Here is a 22,951-nt window from a genome sequence, read left to right on the forward strand (position 1 = left end):
TACACATTAACCGCTACCGTTCAAAGCAACATTTAATTCTATCCAATTAACCGGTCTGTTAAACTGCTACAGACCCGCCCCTTTCTGGCAGACAGACCAACACTTCAATCGCTATCTCCCGTTTTCTCTTTTCCGGGTTTAACAGAGCAAGTGTCGACCAATCACCGTTAAACATCAACAGATTCAGAGTCATGCGCGATTGAGTTAGGGCTCGCGACAGTACGTACTGTCCTGTGCAACAATATTTAATCGAAGACATTCCGGAAAATAGAAGTGTTACATATTGTATGATTAAGCTACAGTAACACTTTTAGTTATATCGTTCAGTGATTTGCAGGTCTAGACAGAGAGAAACGTCAAATGAAGACGTTGTCTGTGGAGGATGCACATCGCTGTCAGTGTCATTGGATGTGGTGGAGTGTTTTTAATTTAACCATCATCATTCCGGAACGACATCTACAATAGCAACTTTTCACAATGAGGCTGTTTACGGTTTTATTGAAAAACACCCAAAAAATTGAATATTATTCAAGATTTTCACCGTCGCCTCTCTCCATCAAGCAATTTTTGGAATTTGGTAAGTAGCCTAGACTAGGCCGACACTCTCTTGGTAATGGGCTGTCACTATCAATGTGTTTTCATTTTAGGTTGTTGTCTATTCTGTAATATTAATGAAATCCTGACGAACAAACATAAGGCGATGTGAATCTCTGAAGGTGAACATCCTTGCAAGTGTTGTTTTTATTCCCTTGAATTCGGTCAAAATGTTTTTATAGTACCACAGTACTCAATGATAATTCTGTTCTGATATAATTTGTATGATTTTTAAAACATTTTTTAGCTACAATTAGCATGTCATTTTTTGTTTGTTTGTAGTTATGAGCAATATGCCTATCAGTCCATCAGTATAGACTGGGGACTATAGCCTATAGCTACATTATAGACTGGGGGCTATAGCCTATAGCTACATTATAGACTGGGGGCTATAGCCTATAGCTACATTATAGAATGGGGGCTATATCCTATAGCTACATTATAGACTGGGGGCTATATCCTATAGCTACATTATAGACTGGGGGCTATAGCCTATAGCTACAGTATAGACTGGGGCTATATCCTATAGCTACATTATAGACTGGGGCTATATCCTATAGCTACATTATAGACTGGGGGCTATAGCCTATAGCTACATTATAGAATGGGGGCTATAGCCTATAGCTACATTATAGAATGGGGGCTATATCCTATAGCTACATTATAGACTGGGGGCTATAGCCTATAGCTACATTATAGACTGGGGGCTATATCCTATAGCTACATTATAGACTGGGGGCTATAGCCTATAGCTACATTATAGACTGGGGGCTATAGCCTATAGCTACATTATAGAATGGGGGCTATAGCCTATAGCTACATTATAGCCTATAGCTACATTATAGACTGGGGGCTATAGCCTATAGCTACAGTATAGACTGGGGCTATATCCTATATCTACATTATAGACTGGGGGCTATAGCCTATAGCTACATTATAGAATGGGGGCTATAGCCTATAGCTACATTATAGACTGGGGGCTATAGCCTATAGCTACATTATAGCCTATAGCTACATTATACAATGTGGGCTATATCCTATAGCTACATTATAGACTGGGGCTATAGCCTATAGCTACATTATAGACGGGGGGCTATAGCCAAAAGCTACAGTATAGACTGGGGCTATAGCCAAAAGCTACAGTATAGACTGGGGCTATAGCCTATAGCTACATTATAGATGGGGGGCTATAGCCAAAAGCTACAGTATAGACTGGGGCTATAGCCAAAAGCTACATTATAGATGGGGGCTATAGCCTATAGCTACATTATAGACTGGGGCTATAGCCTACAGCTACAGTATAGACTGGGGCTATAGCCTACAGCTACATTATAGACGGGGGCTATAGCCTACAGCTACATTATAGACTGGGGCTATAGCCTACAGCTACAGTATAGACTGGGGCTATAGCCTACAGCTACAGTATAGACTGGGGCTATAGCCTACAGCTACAGTATAGACTGGGGCTATAGCCTACAGCTACATTATAGACTGGGGCTATAGCCTACAGCTACAGTATAGACTGGGGGCATTGTGTCCAGTCAGAAGACACAAATGCTGAGTATGGGTTAATAACATGCTCCCCTATGTGCCTTCTGTTAAATCATCAGTTTCTGACTGCTAAGCAACAGTTTAGTTAATGAAGTCAAAAGGAAAGCTTTGTTTCTTTCCCCCCCTATTTCTCTCTCCATCTTTCATACAGATAGGCTACACTCACAGGTGTACAGAGGGCTGTTTATTACTAGTTGAACAGGTCTACAGTGATAACAGCTCGTGTCTTGTTGCGTCACCGGAATTGTTTCATAATCCTGCCTTTGTGTCTGGGCCTGGGAACCAGAGACTGCTCAGGAGGACCACTGCTGTTATCGAACCACTGTAACTCTCTCTCTCTCTGTGTGTTTGTGGCACGTGTGTGTGTGTGTGTGTGTGTGTGTGTGCATACTTGCCTGTGATAAGAAAGGCTAAAATAGGCTGAACACACTCAGAAAATAGGGAGACAGTTAGTCTGCCTATTTTCTGAGTGCGTTCAGCCTATTTTAGCCTTTCTTATCAAATTAGCCATGCCTCGGCCCAGCTTTAGTTACCTTCGACGCCTTTCCCTAGAAGTTAAACAAACATTACTCATTGCTGTTTCCGAACACACATTGAAGTATCTATGGATAGCATGTGGACTGTGTATGTAAGTGAGAAAGAGATGCTGGGATGTGCCTATAGTCAAACACATAGCAGCTCTGGTATTTCCAGCATTGTAAACCATGGTGGGATGTCCATTTGTTCACATCAATAGAGGGGTGTCTTTTGTTGCTTTTTCAGACAGAGAAGTTGAACATCATGGTAGAATGCCATGTGCTTTTTAGAGTGCATTTTCCCAGTCAACTTTTAAAAGACTCCCTCCCTTCCCCTCCCATCTCCTCCTCTAGGTCGGGACAATGCGTGTGAGAAGACATCCTTTATGTTCCTGAGGAAGGAGCTGCCGGTGAGGCTGGCTAACACCATGAGAGAGGTCAACTTGTTGCCTGATAACCTGCTCAGTCAGCCCTCAATCAAACTGGTGCAGAAATGGTGAGACATTTAGCCTGAGTGCCAGTCTGTTTGTGCTATCATGCCAAACACTTGACGATGAGCAAAAGCACAAAAACATATGGGACCAGTCTAGTGAGAATGAGTCAAACATGCCAGTGACATCAGCACAAACCAGCAATTTACATACCCCAAACATACCCCAAACATACCCCATACCCCAATTTACATACCCCAAACGTATTGAATGAACTGTGTGTGTGTGTGTGTTCCCTTCAGGTACATGCAGAGCTTTGTGGAGCTGTTGGGGTATGAGAACAGAAAACCAGAGGATCCTCAGGCCCTCAATGAGTGAGTATGGAGGACAATGTTTTTTCTAGATATTTTATTCCTTGTTGGTTCAACAGATCAATCATCTGATGTTGAACTGAAGACAGCAGGTGTGAGAACCTGAGAGAAGGATGTTTGGAGGAGAGGGGGATGAGGGGAGCTATGAAGAGGTGGAGGGGTAGAGGGTAGCTTACTGCTAACTGCCTGTGTCCTTGTCCTCATACTCGCCTGATGCTAAACCCCTGGACTTACCTGTCCAAATAATCATGTATATTTATACCATAACAGTGTTCACACCATGTGAGAGAGATTTAGATAGGAACCACTGATAACAACCCCAGCTGACCACTGTAAGTCAGCAGAAATAAGTTGTTTTTCCTCTCTCTCTCTCTCTCTCTCTCTCTCAGTTTCCTGGAGTTGTTGATCGAGATCCGCAATCGTCATAATGACGTGGTCCCTACCATGGCCCAGGGGGTTATAGAGTACAAGGAGAAGTTTGGCTTTGACCCCTTCATCAGCAGTAACATCCAGTACTTTCTGGACCGCTTCTACACCAACCGCATATCCTTCCGCATGCTCATCAACCAACACAGTGAGAGCACACACTCTGACACACATTTACAGCACGTTAATACCCACATGTCCACTGGACGATGTTTAAGATGTGTGTGTGTGTGTAAAGGCGTTATGTCTTTGGGGGAACTATGGTAACCATTATGTTCATGTCTGTCTGTCTCCTCAGCTCTCCTGTTCGGCAATGACACTAACCCAGCCCACCCCAAACATATAGGCAGCATAGACCCCACTTGCAACGTGGCTGAAGTAGTCAAAGGTGAGGACTGGTCAAGGGGGGTGTGTGTCTTTGTCTGACTCACTGTGTTTTTCAGAAGCAGTGGTAACAGATCAAGGTGTATTTGTCACATGATCTGTAAACAACAGGTGGAGACTAACAGTGAAATGCTTACTTGTGAGTCCTTCCCATCAACGCTGACAAAGACATAATAGAAAGCAAAAACACGTAATAATAGATACACAATGAATAATAACTTGGCTATATACAAGGGGTCCCAGTACAGGGTCGATGTGCAGGGGTGCGAGGTAATTGAGGTAGATACTATTGTATATATAGTGTATGTGAACACCCCTACAAATGAGTGGATTTGGCTATTTCAACCACACCCGTTGCTGACAAGTGTAAAAATTTGATAGGATGGCACCTTTCCAACAAGTCAGTTCATCAACTTTCTGCCCTACTGGAGCTGCCCTGGTCAACTGTAAGTGCTGTTATTGTGAAGTGGAAACGTCTAGGAGCAACCACGGCTCCGCCGCGAAGTGGTAGGTCACACAAGCTCACAGAACGGGAACGCCGTAGAGCGTTAAAATAGGCTGTCCTCGGCTGCCACACTCACTACCAAGTTCCAAACTGCCTCTGGAAGCAACGTCAGCACAATAACTGTTCGTTGGGAGCTTCATGAAATGGGTTTCCATGGCCGAGCAGCCTCACACAAGCCTAAGATCACCATGTGTAATGCCAAGCGTCTGCTGGAGTGGTGTAAAGTTCGCCACCATTGGACTCTGGAGCAGTGGAAACTCGTTCTCTGGAGTGATGAATCACACTTCACCATCTGGCAGTCTGACGGACGAATCGCAGATGCAAGAAGAAAGCTGCATGAATGCATAGTGCCAACTGTAAAGTGTAGTGGTGGATGAATAATGGTCTGCGGCTGTTTTTCATGGTTCAGGCCCCTTAGTTCCAGTGAAGGGAAATCTTAATGCTACAGCATACAATGACGTTCTAGACAATTCTGTGCTTCCAACTTTGTGGCAACAGTTTGGGGAAGGTCCTTTCCAGTTTCAGCATGACAATGCCACCGTGCACAAAGCAAGGTCCATACAGAAATGGTTTGTCGAGATTGGTGTGGAAGAACTTGACTGGCCTGTACAGAGCCCTCACCTCAACCCCATCGAACACCTTTGGGATGAATTGGAACGCCGACTGCGAGCCAGGCCTAATCGCCCAACATCAGTGCCCGACATCACTAATACTCTTGTGGTTGAATAGAAGCAAGATCCCCGCCACATTGTTCCAACATCTAGTGGAAAGCCTTCCCAGAAATGTGGAGGCTGTTATAGCAGCAAAGGGGGGACCAACTCCATATTAATGACCATGATTTTGGAATGAGATATTCAACGTGCAGGTGTCCACATGTTTGGTCATGTGGTGAATGTACTATACATATAACTAGGAATAAAGTGACAGATAATTAACAGTGGCAGCAGTGTATGTGAGGAGTCAAAGTTGGTGCCCAAAAAGGGCCAATGCAGATAGTCCGGGTTGCTATTGATAACTATTTAACTAACTATTTAGCAGTCTTATGGCTTGGTGGTGGTAGCTGTTCAGGGTCTTGTTGGTTCCAGACTTGGTGCATCGGTACCGCTTGCCATGCAATAGCAGAAAGAAGTCTATGACTTGGGTGGCTGAATTCTTTGAAGATTTTTAGGGCCTTCCTCCGCCTTGTATAGAGGACCTGTATGGCAGGGAGCTCAGCCCTAGTGATGTACTGGGCCGTACGCACTACCCTCTGTAGCGTCTTGCGGTCGGATGCCAAGCAGTTACAATACCAAGTGGTGATGCAGCCAGTCAAGATGCTCTCAATGGTGCAGCTGTAGAACGTTTTGAGGATCTGAGGGCCCATGCCAAATCTTTTCAGCCTCCATGGGTTAACCCAACTCTAACCTTAATAGTGATGATGGCAGTTTTCTGAAGCAAAACAATAGTCATCTCTCCCCTTAGTCTCTTCCTCTTTCTCCCTTTTCAGCTCTCGTTACCACCCCTAAATGATTCTGCTTTTCTTAGGTAGTTGTGTGTATGATGGCATGTATCCATCTGTCCATCATGTGACACTGCCTTCCTGTTTCAGATGCCTATGAGACAGCCAAGATGCTGTGTGAACAGTACTACCTTGCTGCCCCTGCACTCCAGATCCAAGAGTTCAACAGTAAGACATCTTCTCTGTTTTACCACATCTCTGATCCCCCTCCATGTTGACTAATGTACAATCAACACACACACAAACTTTGTTCACTGTCTCATGATATCTTTGATCTCTATATGCTGTCGAAACACACACTTTACAGTATGTTTGTGGTTTCATAACATCTCTGATCCCTCTCTGTGTGAGAGATAACAGAGCTCCACCTTTAAAGGGAAGTGATGTAGCCACAGGACTGCTCCTATTTAGAGATGATGGTTGCAGAGGCCAGATTTAGTCCTGCTGTGATTATATATACAGTGGGGCAAAAAAGTATTTAGTCAGCCACCAATTGTGCAAGTTCTCCCACTTAAAAAGATGAGAGATGCCTGTAATTTTCATCATAGGTACACTTCAACTATGACAGACAAAATGAGAAAAAAAGTCCAGAAAATCACATTGTAGGATTTTTAATGAATTTATTTGCAAATTATGGTGGAAAATAAGTATTTGGTCACCTACAAACAAGCAAGATTTCTGGCTCTCACAGACCTGTAACTTCTTCTTTAAGAGGCTCCTCTGTCCTCCACTCGTTACCTGTATTAATGGCACCTGTTTGAACTTGTTATCAGTATAAAAGACACCTGTCCACAACCTCAAACAGTCACACTCCAAACTCCACTATGGCCAAGACCAAAGAGCTGTCAAAGGACATCAGAAACAAAATTGAAGACCTGCACCAGGCTGGGAAGACTGAATCTGCAATAGGTAAGCAGCTTGGTTTGAAGAAATCAGCTGTGGGAGCAATTATTAGGAAATGGAAGACATACAAGACCACGGATAATCTCCCTCAATCTGGGGCTCCACGCAAGATCTCACCCCGTGGGGTCAAAATTATCACAAGAACGGTGAGCAAAAATCCCAGAACCACACGGGGGGACCTAGTGAATGACCTGCAGAGAGCTGGGACCAAAGTAACAAAGCCTACCATCAGTAACACTACGCCGCCAGGGACTCAAATCCTGCAGTGCCAGACGTGTCCCCCTGCTTAAGCCAGTACATGTCCAGGCCCGTCTGAAGTTTGCTAGAGAGCATTTGGATGATCCAGAAGAATTGGGAGAATGTCATATGTTCAGATGAAACCAAAATATAACTTTTTGGTAAAAACTCAACTCGTCGTGTTTGGAGGACAAAGAATGCTGAGTTGCATCCAAAGAACACCATACCTACTGTGAAGCATGGGGGTGGAAACATCATGCTTTGGGGCTGTTTTTCTGCAAAGGGACCAGGACGACTGATCCGTGTAAAAGAATGAATGGGGCCATGTATCGTGAGATTTTGAGTGAAAAGCTCCTTCCATCAGCAAGGGCATTGAAGATGAAATGTGGCTTGGTCTTTCAGCATGACAATGATCCCAAACACACCGCCCGGGCAATGAAGGAGTGGCTTCGTAAGAAGTATTTCAAGGTCCTGGAGTGGCCTAGCCAGTCTCCAGATCTCAACCCCATAGAAAATCTTTGGAGGGAGTTGAAAGTCTGTGTTTCCCAGCAACAGCCCCAATACATCACTGCTCTAGAGGAGATCTGCATGGAGGAATGGGCCAAAATACCAGCAACAGTGTGTGTGAACCTTGTGAAGACTTATAGAAAACATTTGACCTCTGTCATTGCCAACAAAGGGTATAATAACAAAGTATTGAGATAAACTTTTGTTATTGACCAAATACTTATTTTCCACCATAATTTGCAAATAAATTCATTAAAAATCCTACAATGTGATTTTCTGGATTTTTTTTCTCATTTTGTCTGTCATAGTTGAAGTGTACCTATGATGAAAATTACAGGCCTCTCTCATCTTTTTAAGTGGGAGAACTTGCACAATTGGTGGCTGACTAAATACTTTTTTTGCCCCACTGAGTGTGTGTGTGTGTGTGTGTGTGTATATATATAGAGAGAGAGAGAGATCTTATTTTCTCTCCCTGTGTCACAGTGAAACAAGACAAAGACAAATCGATCCAGGCTGTGTATGTTCCCTCTCACCTCTTCCACATGCTGTTTGAACTCTTCAAGGTGTGACACGCACGCACACACGCAAGTACACATACACAATGCACGACCATCATCATACTAATAAAAGTGTTTGGTGTGTGTAGAACTCTATGCGGGCCTCTGTGGAGCTCCATGAGGACAGTAAGGAGGGCTTACCTCCGGTGAAGGCCAAAGTCACACTAGGAAAAGAGGACCTGTCCATAAAGGTAACACACACACCTGCCAATACTTAGACATGCCATCTATGAGTGGGATGTATGATAAATGCTCTATAAATTGTTATATTTACCATCTTTTACCCAGTGTGTCAAATGTACAGTTGTGACATATCCTCTTTCTCTCCCTTTCCTCTCTCTTTTATCTATCTCTGTCAGATCAGTGATCGAGGTGGAGGTGTACCTCTGAGGAAGATCGATCGTCTGTTTAACTACATGTACTCTACTGCCCCCACGCCCAGCCTAGAACCCTCCAACACTGTCCCACTGGTACACACATACACATTGTTCCCCATATTTGTCAGGTTTTCTGACTCATCATTCTGAAGCCAGTAACAGATGCCAGTGTTTTTCTGTAGTGATTGTAAACAACTTCTTCTGAAGAAGTGACTGCCCTTATACTACACTGTCACCTATGTCATTTCTCTTCCCCCTCTTGTCTGCTATCTCTGACTCCCAACTTTATCTTCCTTCTCCCTCCCTGCTTCCAGGCTGGTTTTGGCTATGGTCTTCCCATCTCCAGGTTGTATGCCAGGTATTTTCAGGGAGACCTGAAGCTCTACTCCATGGAAGGGGTTGGCACTGATGCTGTCATTTATCTCAAGGTAGGAGGGACTTCTCTCACACCACAAATCATTTTGATGTTACTCTGTGATTTTCAGACTCTGATATACCGCTGCTCTGTAATACAATTAACTATCAACATCACTCCATCCCTTTTCATTGGTTCTTCTTTTGTCCCGCCCCCAAATCAGGCTCTGTCCAGTGAGTCGTTCGAGCGCCTGCCCGTCTTTAATAAGTCGGCATGGCGACACTACCAGACCAGCCCTGAGGCAGACGATTGGAGCAACCCGAGCAAAGAGCCACGAGACACCAGCAAATCAAATTACAAGGCCAACCGATAACTCTGCCCTAAAATGCTTCCCCCGCCCACCTGCCTGGCACACTGAACTCTGCCCCTTCAATGATCCCCTCGCTAACAAAATCATCATGGGTTTAACTTCAGCTGCCGCGGCGACACAACGCCCTCTCTGCAGTCATTGATGTTGTTGTCCCAGGGTGGACTTTGGAACAGGATTTTAGCCCCACCCCCTGACTCCTCTGATAGGTTATTTGGTCAGTTGTTCCTCTTCACAATCTGTTTTAAGTGAACAGTAACCAGATTGGTGGACAGACAGTCAGTTTGAGATGGTTGAGTTCAGCCACTCTTTCCTTCGATCCCTTATCTTCAGCTTTACTGACCACAGCACTCCCTTGTGGTTCTCTCCAGCTACTGCAGCTAGAGGCTCTGTCTTTGGGCTGGGAAAGGTTTCTGTTCTGCGCTCTCTGTGTCCAGTCTCGGTTTGTTCAGTCAAACATAATAGAACCTCTGTTTCTCTCTTCTCTCCCCTACAAAGCAGCTGTGACAGGCTGAGGGTTTGGTTTCAGGCCCGACAGAGAAAAGGGAAATGAGCTCCTTTTCTCCCTTTGAGGACATAGTTTTGAATGGGCACTAATCTCATCCACCGGCCGGCGCTCTCTGTCGATCCGTCTGGTGTCACAGCGCCTCAGAATGGAACTTGAATGGGAGACTATGGTAGGAGCGGCGAAAACAGACATCGATTTTAATTGGCTGATCTCTGTCCATCGCCATCTAGCCCAACCCTGAGAACATACCCCAGCTACATTGTGGACTTCAAAGCATAAGTGATTTAAAGAAGGAAGTGAGTTCGGAAACTCTGAAAGTATGCATATTAGAAATTGTTTTCATATATAAACTTTATACGCCAAACTCAGAATCAATTGGGTTTCCCCAAAATAATATTGTTTATGTAATAGAACATTTATTTTGATTAACAATTTTGCAAAGTCCCAGCTAATAAAACGGTTGATATCTCTCACTTCCTGTCGGTTACCACTAGCTTCCACTGTCACAAAGTCAACATTGGCTACAAAAATGTACTTTGTGGTCTTATTTTAAGGTTAGGGTTAAGCATAAAGTTAGCAGTTTGGTTAAGGTTAGGTTTAAGAAGAGACATTTTAGAGATAGGCAGGATTTATGACTTTGTGGCTGTGATAACTAGTGACGACCCTCCTGCCTCAATTTAAAGACATGCCTCATAGTTGTGTGATTCGCTTAGAATTTGACTTGATTAGCATGGCACTCAGTAAATCAACACACCCTAAGGTCTATCCAGTCCCACCCTATTACAGTCCCTGCTATCTGGAGTCCTTGGGACGTCCCTACCCCATTGAAGTTGAAATGTAAAAGGGTTATGGTAGGGACATCCCAAGGATCCCAGATAGCAATGACCACCCTGTTACCAGACTATGTGCGCCAGCAATTCGACCCGGGCACGAGGTTAATTAGGCACAAAGAGGGTCAGGGTGGGCAGTTGTCATAGTTACGATTGTCATGGGTACAGTGGCATGGCCAATGCCAAGTTATAGAAAAGAGAGTTGCAGTGACTCACTAGACCTATAAGAACATTTTAGGAACGATGGGAACAAGCTTTAAACTAACTAAAGATAGTTATTATGCATTACGCATGTTGCATTATATTATAGAAAGCATCCGGAACAAACAGATGTATTTTTTATTAATTATTATTCCATTATCTCAGAAAGAGGGGGAGACTTAGAACTCTGAGGAGTTAAGAAACAGTATTGCATGACAAATGCCCTGATGGCTATAGTTTCATTTCAACTCCATTGTTTTATTATGTTTTTACTGCGTTGTGACGTGTTGGATTGAGAGGAGAACCTAGTGAAATAGGCGTCCTCAATCTTTGCCCCAGATCCTAACCAGCGATACTGATCCTTCCTGAACCCTTTGAAAGGTTAAAACTGTATACTCAGACAGCCCACCTAGCTGTCTTGCCCCCTTTCTAAAAACCTTTGGCGTTAATTGGTTTCTATTGGACAACTTGGTGCCCCATTTAGGAGGTTTTCTATGGGAAACACTGCTCTGAGTCTCAAAGAAAATTGATGTTTTCAGGATGCTAATGTTAACTAACGATGGTTCACCATGTGAGCCTTGTCTTTCCTGTAGCTTATTGCTTATAAACCTCTCCAGCATGACATGTGTTACTGTTAACCCTCCCAGCTCCTTCCACACCCTGATAAGACCATGCAAAGGCTACATGACCGATCCTAAAGATGGCTACATTTTGTTAGCCTTGTTTGTCCATATGTGGCACCATCAATCCTGCAAAGCAATATGAACATTCTCACGTTAACCAAGACTATCGCTAACAACGCAACACCGACTCAACCTTGTAATTCACCTAGTAGTGGTATTACTAAACCTTCTGAACATTGAACATCAACTAGTATTTTGAATGGTTTTCCGATAAGACATGTAATAGCTGTCATTGGTTGAAGTGTGTGAATAATGCTCTTCAAGGATGGAAGGGATTGGATGAGATTAATATTTGTATTTTAAGTGTCAAGAAGAATCTGTGGCATTGTAGTGGTGTACAACAGTGGGCATTTTGAAACTCCATTGTTTGTGCAGGAGTATGGACCTGAACAAATATCTTGTGTTCCTTGAAACAAGGGTTCTTTTGCATAGGAAAATGGTTGATTCTTGATCATTTGTTTTTTACTTCAATTTTTTAGCATTTATTTTTGTGTAACTGGATGATGATTATTCCAGAGAGGGCTCTTTCCCTCTTTTTTGATTTTAAAAGTCATCATCTACAGTATACACATACCGTTTGTCTCTTCATCAATGTTTTCGTATGTGGATTACATTTCATTCAGGCCTCTCTGATAAGAATCAATTGTCTTAGTTAACTCTGGGATAATATTAGCTTGTTTGTTTGTGTTTCTAGTTATCCTCATTCTCATTGGCCGGTTTATGAAAAGTGGGGCCAAACTTGGACCAATCATGGAGCGCTGATCTGACATCATCCATTCTCAGTTTTCAGCAAAACCTGAACAACTCATTCCAGCACTGCCAAGGAGGCACCTAAAATGAGTTTTAAAGTGGGCTTAGCTGTAGATAAGGTAGTGAATCCTTCTTTACCTTTTTGTACCTCTAAGGTATTAGTAGCTTATATAGTATATATAGTATGGTAATATATTGAACTGGTGTGAAGTGATTACTCATACATCCTTTCTGTATCTCTGATGTAAGAGATGACTGAGCACTTTGTATGAACTCCTCCCTGTAGAGAAAGTGTGTGCAGCCCATCTTATCACAAAACAGTAACTTTTGTATGCATACATGTGCTACAGTAGCAGCTACCGTAGATAGTAGACACAGTGATATACAACCATATAGAGGTATTCAGCATGAGGTCAAGCTTGCAATACCTACTGTCAATTTTCCAAAGCTACAATAAAGAGAACAAAACAGCCAGTTTTTTTTTCTATGCGTGTGTGCAAACGAGTCAATCTGTTGAAAAAGAGATTTGTTTCCTCTCAATCACCAATCTACTTCACTTTCAATGACTTTCATTTTTTTTTATTTACATATTACGCCATTAGGAATTATACATTAGAAAATAAGACGATACAAACAGAAACACACATTCCCAATCTTGTACACACAGTGCAGGATTACATATAATGCATACAGGACAAGAACGTCTCTAAGGTGGATCAGGAGGTGTGGCAGGAAGTGATGTTATGTGGGTATCCACTGTGGAACAGTTGTGGCCTGTGTGGCGTCGTAGCGAGAGACATCGAGTTGAAGAACAGTTCTGTGTCATGTGTGACTAGCAAGAGGAGAGCACAATGATTCTACGACAGCAGGGCGGGTCAATCTTATTCACAAAGGACCAGTGTGGGTGCAAGCTTTTATCCCAGCCAAGTTATAACACCTGATTCTAGGACCACACCAGCCCTTTGTGGATAACACTGGCCATCCCTGTACTATACAACCTTTGATCTCTCGTTTCTAATAAGGAAGGCTCCTGAATAAGCTGTCACAATTGTACATTCTCTAAAAGCAAATAAATTGACAGATCAGTTTCTCCAGTTGAAAGCACTGTTTACAATTGATGGGCCGGGCAGGCGGCCATATTGGGAAAGCATGGGGGGGGGGGACATCCCTGATACTGAAGTTCCAAGTGTTTTGTTCATTATGCAATCACCAATCACGTACTGAGTTCCATGGTGTTACCGTTGTTGAAATGTAACATCCATTAATTTGTGTTGCTATGTAGTCTTGGAAATCTCCCACCTAGCACTGTGGGAGGCAACACTTCTGCCTAGGGAGACTAGTTGCTATGGCAAATAATCTGGTACAGAATTATTTGTGATTCTGTGGGTTGCATGTCCACAGTCTGAAGTGGCCTCTTGTCTCCCAGGAAGGCTGCAGTTACTTACTCCTCTAGAGGACAGTGTTTCTCTCTTAAACCTACAAACTAGGGCACAGTCAGTATGCATCACATTACAGAATGATGCAATTAGAAACAGAATGGTGCAGATAGTCTATTCTCTTATTGTATAGAGAACTGTCTCGGTTTGTCTATAAATTCAATCTCTATCTGGAGAGTTCTGTAATGGTGTAGGTCTACTCACCAGGGTTGGGGCCATTTCAATTCAGGAAGTACACTAAAATTCAGATTCTTTTCAATTAGGAACATTTCAAATTGGAATTTGGTTTGACCGAAATTAAAATGCAATTGACCCCAACCCTGCTACTCACTTAATATCACAATGCAAATAGTCACACTGCAGACAATTGTTGTGAAATTGCAGAAAATATCTTCTATCATGTTTACCCTGGTTTTTCTCTAAAATATGACCATAACATGAGATTTAAAATCAAAAGGATAGAGAAAAAGGAGGACATAAAATGATGGAATGATATGATCAACAGGCGTTCTTTTATTTACCGTCTCTGTTAGACCTGAGCAATCAAAAACAGGTCAGTTGCATCATCTTCTGTTCTCTACATTCCTGTCTGCTTCGTTGCCCAGGCAACAGAGACTGATGGCTTCTTCGTGCTACAGCACTACACTACATTTCCCATGACCCCCTTCTGTCTTGCATATCTACAACTTCCTTCAGCATCCAGTCATTGCTGCCAGTGTGTGGAAGGGGATGTCAGAGAGAGAGAGAGAGAATGTGTGTGCGTGTGACAGCACCTTTCAGGCAGTAAGTGAGTATGTGGTCTTAGGTGTGTGTGTGTGTGTGTGTGTGTGTATGCATGGCATCAGCTGTTAGGTGTGTGTGTATATGCGTGGTGTCAAGTGTCTGTTCCACAGTCCAGGCCCCTACTTCTCGTTCTCATCTTCTTCACTCATGCTACTGAAAGAGGCGGAAGCCCCTTTGGGTGAGGAAGGGGAGGCTGGTCGGGGGTGAAGCCAGCGCGAGGGGGGAGACGGGGAACGAGACAGAGACAGTTGCCGGGGGGGACTGTTACTAGGCGACCCGTGGGGTGATAGGGCGTAGGAGATCATCCGACCACTACGCTCACTAAACACCTGTTTCTGTTAAGGTAAGGAGAGAGAGAGGTTTGTGAGAGAACTATCACTTCAAAGACTAGGACTAGGCTAGAGGTTGAAGCTAAACACAGTTTAGGTTCATAGATCAGATTTGCGAAAAGTCAGATGAGTGATTGGAGTATGTCCATGAGTGGCGCATTAGAGACAGGCTTTAGCTTACCCATGTTCCATCTGGGCCGAACAGTTCCAGGAAGTTACCGATGAACTCCCGTGATTTCTCCTCCCACTTCTGTATGAGGTCATGGCTCTTCTCCTCCACACGGTAGACAAAGTGTTTACTCTTCTCCTCCACCGTCTTCACCTTCTCCTTCATACGGTCCACCTGGTTCTGCAGGCGGTACTTCTTCTCCTAAGGTTGTAGGAATGTTGTAGGAACGTAACTGACATACAGGTAACTGCCAAACTAAAGGTAATACCAACATAGTGTCTTAAAAGGGCATTGGGCCACCACAGAACAGCTGCAATGTGCCTTGGCATATATTCTACAAGTGTCTGGAACTCTATTGGAGGGATGTGACACCATTGTTCCACGAGAAATTCCATCATTTGGTGTTTTCTTGATGGTGGTGGAAAACGCTGTCTCAGGCGCCGCTCCCATAAGTGTTCAGTTGGGTTGAGAGCTGGTGACAGACGGCCATGGCATATGGTGAAACATCAGCAAGTTGAGCAGTCTTCGTCACTAAAGCTCTGGCCAAATCTGCCCCCAACAATCCTCCCCTCTTTCGAAGTCACTGAGATCTCTTCTTCTAGCCATGGTAGCCAAAATAATGGGCAACTGTGCCTGCTCAGCATTTTTATACATGACCCTAAGCGTGATGTTAATTCCACACCTTTGTGCAAGCACCTGCTTTCAATATACTTTGTATCCCTCATTAACTCAGGTGTTTCTGTTATTTTGTCAGTTAACTATATGTGTCTCTCAACAAATACAGACAGAACATACTGTATGTCTGTTTGTGTGTTCGTTGAAAGTCATCAGTTATGTTCTCAGTGTACGGAGTACACACACGTTATTTTTAAGGTAGACACACACACTTACGTTGATGAAGCTGACATTGAGCTCTTTAGCGGTGTAGCCCCGCTGTAGATTGCGTCTAGCGTAGAGGTCGTAGTCTCGTACAATACGAGTGATCAGGTCAGAGGTCGAGATACCCTCTGTCCGCTGAGTTGGCACGAACATGCCTGGAACACACACACATTATAAACACACACACACACACACACATTATATATTATATATACACACATAGACGAACATGAACACACACACACTATAAATACACACACATGAACACACAAACACACATTATAAATACACACACATTATAAATACATTACAAACACGCACACAGGAACACATACACTGATCATAAATACAGCTTCACACACACACTCACCTGCCTCCTTGATGTGTTTGTAGACATCCTCAGTTCCTGCTGAGGAGTATGGGATATCGTCATGAGCCACAAAATCGATCTGAGAAACAATCAGAACACAAGACAAGAATCTATACACAATCTCTATACAGTCTATACATAATCTATATACAGTCTATACCCCCATCTCTACACAGTCTACACACAATATATACCCCATCTCTACACAATCTCTATACACAGTATATACCCCATCTCTACACATTCTATAAAAGTCTATACACAATCTACACACAGTCTACACACAGCACGGGAGAAACAAAATAACACATGCAGATAAACTGACACACAGAAAAGAGACATGCCTGCATGCATCATAAATAGTCTCTACACACACAAACACACAGAAAAGAGACATGCCTGCATGCATCATAAATAGTCTCTACACACACAAACACACAGAAAAGAGACATGCCTGCATGCATCATAAATAGTCTCTACACACACAAACACACAGAAAAGAGACATGCCTGCATGCATCATAAATAGTCTCTACACACACAAACACACAGAAAAGAGACATGCCTGCATGCATCATAAATAGTCTCTACACACACAAACACACAGAAAAGAGACATGCCTGCATGCATCATAAATAGTCTCTACACACACAACACACAGAAAGAGACATGCCTGCATGCATCATAAATAGTCTCTACACACACAAACACACAGAAAAGAGACATGCCTGCATGCATCATAAATAGTCTCTACACACACAAACACACAGAAAAGAGACATGCCTGCATGCATCATAAATAGTCTCTACACACACAAACACACAGAAAGCTTTGATGAGAATAGACAAACACACACCTTGTGCTTTTCCAGGAAGTCCTGTGTGAGCGTCCATGGTGCATCTCGGACCACTTCGTCGACATAGCGACAGTGTCTCAGAGCCTCGTACCGCTCATCCTCCGTCATCACAGTGAAACCCTTATACTTATGGGTCAGCTCATCACTACACACTGACACACACAGACAAACAAGCATACACAGACAAACAAACACACACACACATGAAACAGTCACAAAGGTACAAAGAAACAGATAGCAAAACATGTATGAGTTATTCATACTAAGAGTCATTCTATCCACATGTTTATGAATGTGTGTGTTTGTGTACATATCTACATGTGTGTGTGTGCATACCTCCCACTATGAGGTATGCATTGGGGAAGAGGTTCTTGGCCTGCATCAGAGCTCTGGCATGGCCGGAGTGGAACAAATCAAATATCCCATCTGCATATACACGTACTGGACGGTCTACTGTAGAGGACAGACAGAGTGTACATCTAACACATACTCTCTCCTCTCCTGATGATGTTGTAAGTGAATGTGAGGAGGAGAGGATGCGGAAAAGAAGAGGAGATGGCTATGAGGGAAGATGCTGAGGATGGTAGGAAGAGAGGATGAAGAATGAGGATGAGAGGAGGAATAGTGAGAAAAGAGTGATGGAGAGGGGCGCGTAACAGAGGATGAGAGGAGGTATACCTGGGGTCCCTCTGCGGGCTTGAGCAATGGAGAGTCTCTCATGAGGGGCGCGACACTCACAGCTGGTGTCCTTAGCAAAGAGAGCAGGCTCAGTCAGCATCTGAGAGAGGGAGGAGGGATTGAACTGTTAAGTGTTTTTTCTTCAGTATAATAGTGCTAACAAGAGCATATTAGAACAGCACATGCATCCAATTCAAACACCTACAAAACTCACTCCTCTCAACAAACCAAAAATGGTATGGAGTCTGAGACAGAACATGATAGGTGAAGAGTGTGTTAAGGAGGGGAAGAAAAGGATGGAAATAATGTGATAAAACCTGAAAAAATGTAATTTGAGAGGGGTATGAAGAGAAGAACAGGAGATACAGGGAAGGATAGTGACAGATAAAAAGAGGAGAGAAGGAAGGCGATGGAGGAGAGAAGGAAAGTTGAATGACATTCATGTCCCCTTCTTGATAGCCATCCCCTGTCTCTCTCTGGCATAATTCCAGTAATTAGATTATTGATCAGGCCTGATATCTATTCTCTATCACAACTATTGATTACATGATGAGGGAACAAGCAGCACCCAGTGCTATTGATCTGCTACTGGCTAAAATGGAACTTTATCCCTCCCTCTACCAACACCTCGTTTTCCATCGCTCTCTCTCTAGGGGGGAGAGAAAAAGGAATTGGAACATGCATGACTTTCTGTCCCCAGTAACTTCTTGGATCCACTCCCAAACACAGGAGAGAACAGAGACATACTGGAGACTATATGTTACCCTGGGAGACTAGATCTCATTCACAAAGAGAGACAAAGCGAGAGAGATAATGGGATCTTAGATTGTTCATATTAATACATGTCTACATTTGTCATCCTTAACACTGAATATTTAAAGGTAGTTCCACCTCTACATATTCCATTTGGATAAGGGATGATGAAGAACAGAAAGGAGGTGGAGATGATCATAACATCATCAGATGGTCTTGGCTAGCAACCGCCTTGTGAGCTCCCATCCCCATAGTAACAGATCGGACCGAACAGAACAGTGAGGAGGACGCACTGAGGTAATGTTTCTCCCACAATCCACTGCAAGGTGAGAAGGGGGAGGAGCCCAGTGTGGACAAAGGGCAGGCGGTGGCCTCGGACGATCGACAGAGTGACAGCAGCGAATGTGCTCACTAAAGCCCTGAAACTGGCACAGCAGACATCTGGTCTAAGAAGGATTAACTAAGATTTTTTTTAAACTCAACTAAAAAAAAACAACCACAACGCTGTGATGGTAGCACACAGGAGGAAAGAAAGAGAGGGAGAGGCACAGGGATGTGGGAATAGGGAGGAGGATATGATGAAGAGAAGGAGAGAGGCACAGGGATGTGGGAATAGGGAGGAGGATATGATGAAGAGAAGGAGAGAGGCACAGGGATGTGGGAATAGGGAGGAGGATATGATGAAGAGAAGGAGAGAGGCACAGGGATGTGGGAATAGGGAGGAGGATATGATGAAGAGAAGGAGAGAGGCACAGGGATGTGGGAATTGGGAGGAGAAATAAGATGAAGAGAAGGAGAGGCACAAATAATAAAAGGGAATAACAAAGACAGAGACTGAATGGAGCTGGCATGGAGCTAGCATCGCCCCTCTGTATCCTTGCGTTTTTGTGTCCTCATCAGGAGATCTATGCCAGGCTGCCTATGCCCACACATACACACACCCCTGCCAATACTGCGAAACACGCCCAACCCCCCATCCTCCACAGAGACACACACAGTCTATTCAGCACTCAGAGCATCCCGCAAAGACACACACAGACAGTGGATCTGTTTCACAACAAGAAGACTGGCCAGCCTCTCCCTCTTTCTCTCCTTCACACACAAACACACCCTACCGTGCGCGGCTGGGGGCAGGTGTGCTCGAGCTCCTCCATGTTTCCCCTAAAGGCTCATGGGATACGGCGGCTGAACCCCGTGTCTGTGACTCAGCATCAGTGAGATGATCCCTCTCGCTCTCTCTCTCTATTTCGCTCTACCGCCCTCTCTTCCTCCCTCTGCCTTCCCCCCTCCCTCTTCACTTCCCTCTGTATCCCCACCCACTCTGCCCTCTTCTCTCCCTCCCTCTATTCCACCTCTTCCACCCCTCTCTCCTCCCACTCTCCTGCTCTCTTTGGCAGAGTGATCTCTCACTCACAGACCAGCAGCCAAGCGCCTCCAAACTCTAGCCATGGCGATGACAAATATGTGAGAGAGCTCCAATCAGTGCACAGATCCCACTGTATCATTTGCATAGAGAACAAGGATTGGCTGAGCTGGCTAGGACCATCCGTGAAGGACGGCATTGAGCATCAATGTCTAGGAGGCTATATCTCATTAGTCTACAGTTGCTCTCCTCTCCTCTGAAAACACAATATAGGTGAAAGTAGTATGATACATGCACATTGAGGTTCCTCCCTGTGCGGTGTCCCAACAGTCTTAACCAGCTTCTGTTTCTTGTCCCCTTTCCTCTGACCACATCAGGATAGGTGAAAGCAGAAGGCTTTTACAGCAGTAGACACACCTATCCAGTGCTTTTGGGGACCAGTTGTTATGGGAGAAAAGAGGAGAGAACACATTTAAGAATATACAGGGAACAGTATCTGTTTTCCACTGAATTACACTGATACACAGAATAGACCTTATTACTTCTCTATCTTTACTTCTCTCTACCCCCAGACCATCCTCTCACTTTCCGTCTTTCAACCACTTAATGTAAGAGTCTCCTAGACTTTTCATCTTGAAATGAAAGTTCAAAAACATATAAGACACTGTCTCATAGTCAGAGACAACTTTAGTTGTCATGTGTTGAATTTCATGATCCATGCTTACCTCACTACAGCCACTAAAAGTAACATGGGAGAAAGTACCTGATAGTCCACTTAATTTCTAACATGCGAATAGCCCAAGTCCATTATGTCCCGTGCCATAATGGTCCTGACATCGTGTCATAGTACAGTAAGTGTACACAGTTGGTTAGCTAACTTACCGTGCCTGATTCCCTCCTGCGTCCGGCCACACCCGGTGCAACAGGATCGCATGCATACTTGTGAGTTCCATTGCTTGTACGCCCCACCATCTTGAGAGAACCGTATATGTCCGTCGTCAATCAACCATTGAGTATGTAAAAACGGTCCTGGATTTTCCCTTCCCTCGTTCCACCCGTTGCCAACAGGCAGCGAGACCCAGACACTGACACACTGCGTGCAAGTGTAGCGGACTAGACCGAGAGGCAGATCACACGCACGAGCCTCAGGAAACACCGGCCAGTATAGAAGATTAGGGTTAGGCATCCAGGTCGGCGTGCGCATTTTTAACTGCTGGCTGAAGTCGGACACCGCACGCATGACTGACCACACTAGGGGACAGCGGGGACATTCACCAACAATGTCCAATTGCCTAATTCACCAACAATGTCCAATTGGTGGGTCTTGTTCTGCGGCCAAGTGGGTTGAACAAACGAGTAGGCTGTGTCCAGGTTACTAAGGTTTGTGGCCAAATTAGGTGGTCTCTTGAAAAAACACTGCACAGTAAAATCAAATGTATTTATGAAGCCCTTCTTACATCAGCTGATATATTAAAGTGCTGTACAGAAACCCAGCCTAAAACCCCAAACAGCAAGCAATGCAGGTGTAGAAGCACCGTAGCTAGGAAAAACTCCCTAGAAAGGCCAAAACCAAGGAAGAAACCTAGAGAGGAACCAGGATATGAGGGGTGGCCAGTCCTCTTCTGGCTATGCCGGGTGGAGATTATAACAGAACATGGACAAGATGTTCAAATGTTCATAAATTACCAGCAAGGTCAAATAATAATTATCACAGTAGTTGTCGAGGGTGCAACAAGTCAACACCCCAGGAGTAAATGTCAGTTGGCTTTACATAGCCAATCATTGAGAGTATCTCTACCGCTCCTGCGGTCTCTAGAGAGTTGAAAACAGCAGGTCTGGGACAGGTAGCATGTCCGGTGAACAGGTCAGGGTTCCATAGCCGCAGGCAGGACAGTTGAAACTGGAGCAGCAGCACGGCCAGGTGGACTGGGAACAGCAAGGAGTCATCATGCCAGGTAGTCCTGAGGCATGGTCCTTGGGCTCAGATCCTCCGAGAGAGAGAAAGAAAGAGAGAATTAGAGCGAGCATACTTAAATTCACACAAGACACCGGATAAGACAGGAGAAGTACTCCAGATATAACAAACTGACCCTAGCCCCCCGACACATAGCTTCCAGTATTTATGCTGCAGTAGTTTGAGACAGGAGGGGTCAGGAGACACTGTGGCCCCATCCGATGATACCCCCGGACAGGGCCAAACAGGCAGGATATAACCCCACCCACTTTGCCAAAGCACAGCCCCCACACCACTAGAGGGATATCTTCAACCACCAACTTACCATCCTGAGACAAGGCCGAGTAGAGTATAAATCAGTGTTAAATTAGCAGTGTCAAAACTATTTACGCCCATATATTAGTGCAATACTGGATCTTTAGGACGTCCTTACCATAAACCATAACCCCTACCCTAACCCTAACCCTTACCAGTTAAAATGTCAACTTCAATGAGGTGATGTCAGAGTTGGGACGTCTCAAGGATCCCTGATAACAAGGACACTGTATTTGGTTGAACAACCTGCAGTATCAAACAACCCCTAGTGTGGTTGTGGATAACCTCTAGTTATGGTGTAATTGTTTTACTCTAATTAGCTTAAGAAACATAACAAGTCAGCCCAATGAATATCCGTTGTTGCCTTCAACATTATCAGCGCCATTATGAGGCAGCACCTTGCAGCGAGGTAGCCCTTGATCATGAATCTCAGTACACATAAAGTGCATTCGGAAAGTATTCAGACCCATTTACTTTTTCCACATTTTGTTACGTTACATCCTTATTCTAAAATGGA

General features: G+C 44.2%; 2 protein-coding genes across 3 annotated transcripts; one reads left to right on the top strand and one right to left on the bottom strand.

The window, feature by feature from the left end:
• The first annotated feature begins 180 nt into the window (after positions 1–180).
• LOC112234909 (pyruvate dehydrogenase (acetyl-transferring) kinase isozyme 3, mitochondrial) lies at positions 181–13,037 on the top strand. Its single transcript, XM_024403223.2, has 11 exons — positions 181–577; positions 3,015–3,156; positions 3,394–3,465; positions 3,852–4,036; positions 4,187–4,276; positions 6,366–6,443; positions 8,406–8,485; positions 8,569–8,670; positions 8,839–8,949; positions 9,171–9,284; positions 9,435–13,037. The coding sequence occupies exons 1-11, from the start codon at positions 478–480 to the stop codon at positions 9,582–9,584; spliced, it is 1,224 nt and encodes a 407-aa protein (XP_024258991.1). The 5' UTR covers positions 181–477; the 3' UTR covers positions 9,585–13,037.
• A 76-nt stretch (positions 13,038–13,113) lies between these two features.
• LOC112234910 (choline-phosphate cytidylyltransferase B) lies at positions 13,114–21,421 on the bottom strand. Of its 2 annotated transcripts, none has more exons than XM_024403224.2 (8): positions 21,048–21,421; positions 18,050–18,149; positions 17,708–17,824; positions 17,372–17,523; positions 16,517–16,595; positions 16,159–16,301; positions 15,280–15,468; positions 13,114–15,104 (listed from the first exon to the last, which is right to left on the bottom strand). In XM_024403224.2, exons 1-8 carry the CDS (start codon positions 21,135–21,137, stop codon positions 14,889–14,891), a joined length of 1,086 nt encoding a protein of 361 aa, XP_024258992.1. In that variant the 5' UTR covers positions 21,138–21,421; the 3' UTR covers positions 13,114–14,888. The 2 variants fall into 2 exon arrangements, with proteins under 2 accessions (XP_024258992.1, XP_024258993.1); XM_024403225.2 differs by lacking the exon at positions 21,048–21,421 and adding an exon at positions 19,918–20,086.
• Between the last annotated feature and the right edge of the window lie 1,530 nt (positions 21,422–22,951).

Source organism: Oncorhynchus tshawytscha, linkage group LG16 (genome assembly GCF_018296145.1).
Source record: "Oncorhynchus tshawytscha isolate Ot180627B linkage group LG16, Otsh_v2.0, whole genome shotgun sequence".
NCBI classification, from domain to species: Eukaryota; Metazoa; Chordata; class Actinopteri; order Salmoniformes; family Salmonidae; genus Oncorhynchus; species Oncorhynchus tshawytscha.

Bases quoted from the DNA above. Each gene is read 5' to 3' on its own strand.
- LOC112234910 (XM_024403224.2), bottom strand. From the start codon at position 21,137: ATGGTGGGGCGTACAAGCAATGGAACTCACAAGTATGCATGCGATCCT. The intron at 16,302-16,516 runs GTGAGTGTGTGT...TGTGTGTTCCAG, and splicing joins CAAACACATCAAGGAGGCAG to GCATGTTCGTGCCAACTCAG. The intron at 15,105-15,279 runs GTAAGCTAAAGC...TTACCTTAACAG, and splicing joins TCGGCCCAGATGGAACATGG to AAACAGGTGTTTAGTGAGCG.
- LOC112234909 (XM_024403223.2), top strand. From the start codon at position 478: ATGAGGCTGTTTACGGTTTTATTGAAAAACACCCAAAAAATTGAATAT. The intron at 578-3,014 runs GTAAGTAGCCTA...CTCCTCCTCTAG, and splicing joins CAAGCAATTTTTGGAATTTG to GTCGGGACAATGCGTGTGAG. The intron at 6,444-8,405 runs GTAAGACATCTT...CCTGTGTCACAG, and splicing joins CCAGATCCAAGAGTTCAACA to TGAAACAAGACAAAGACAAA.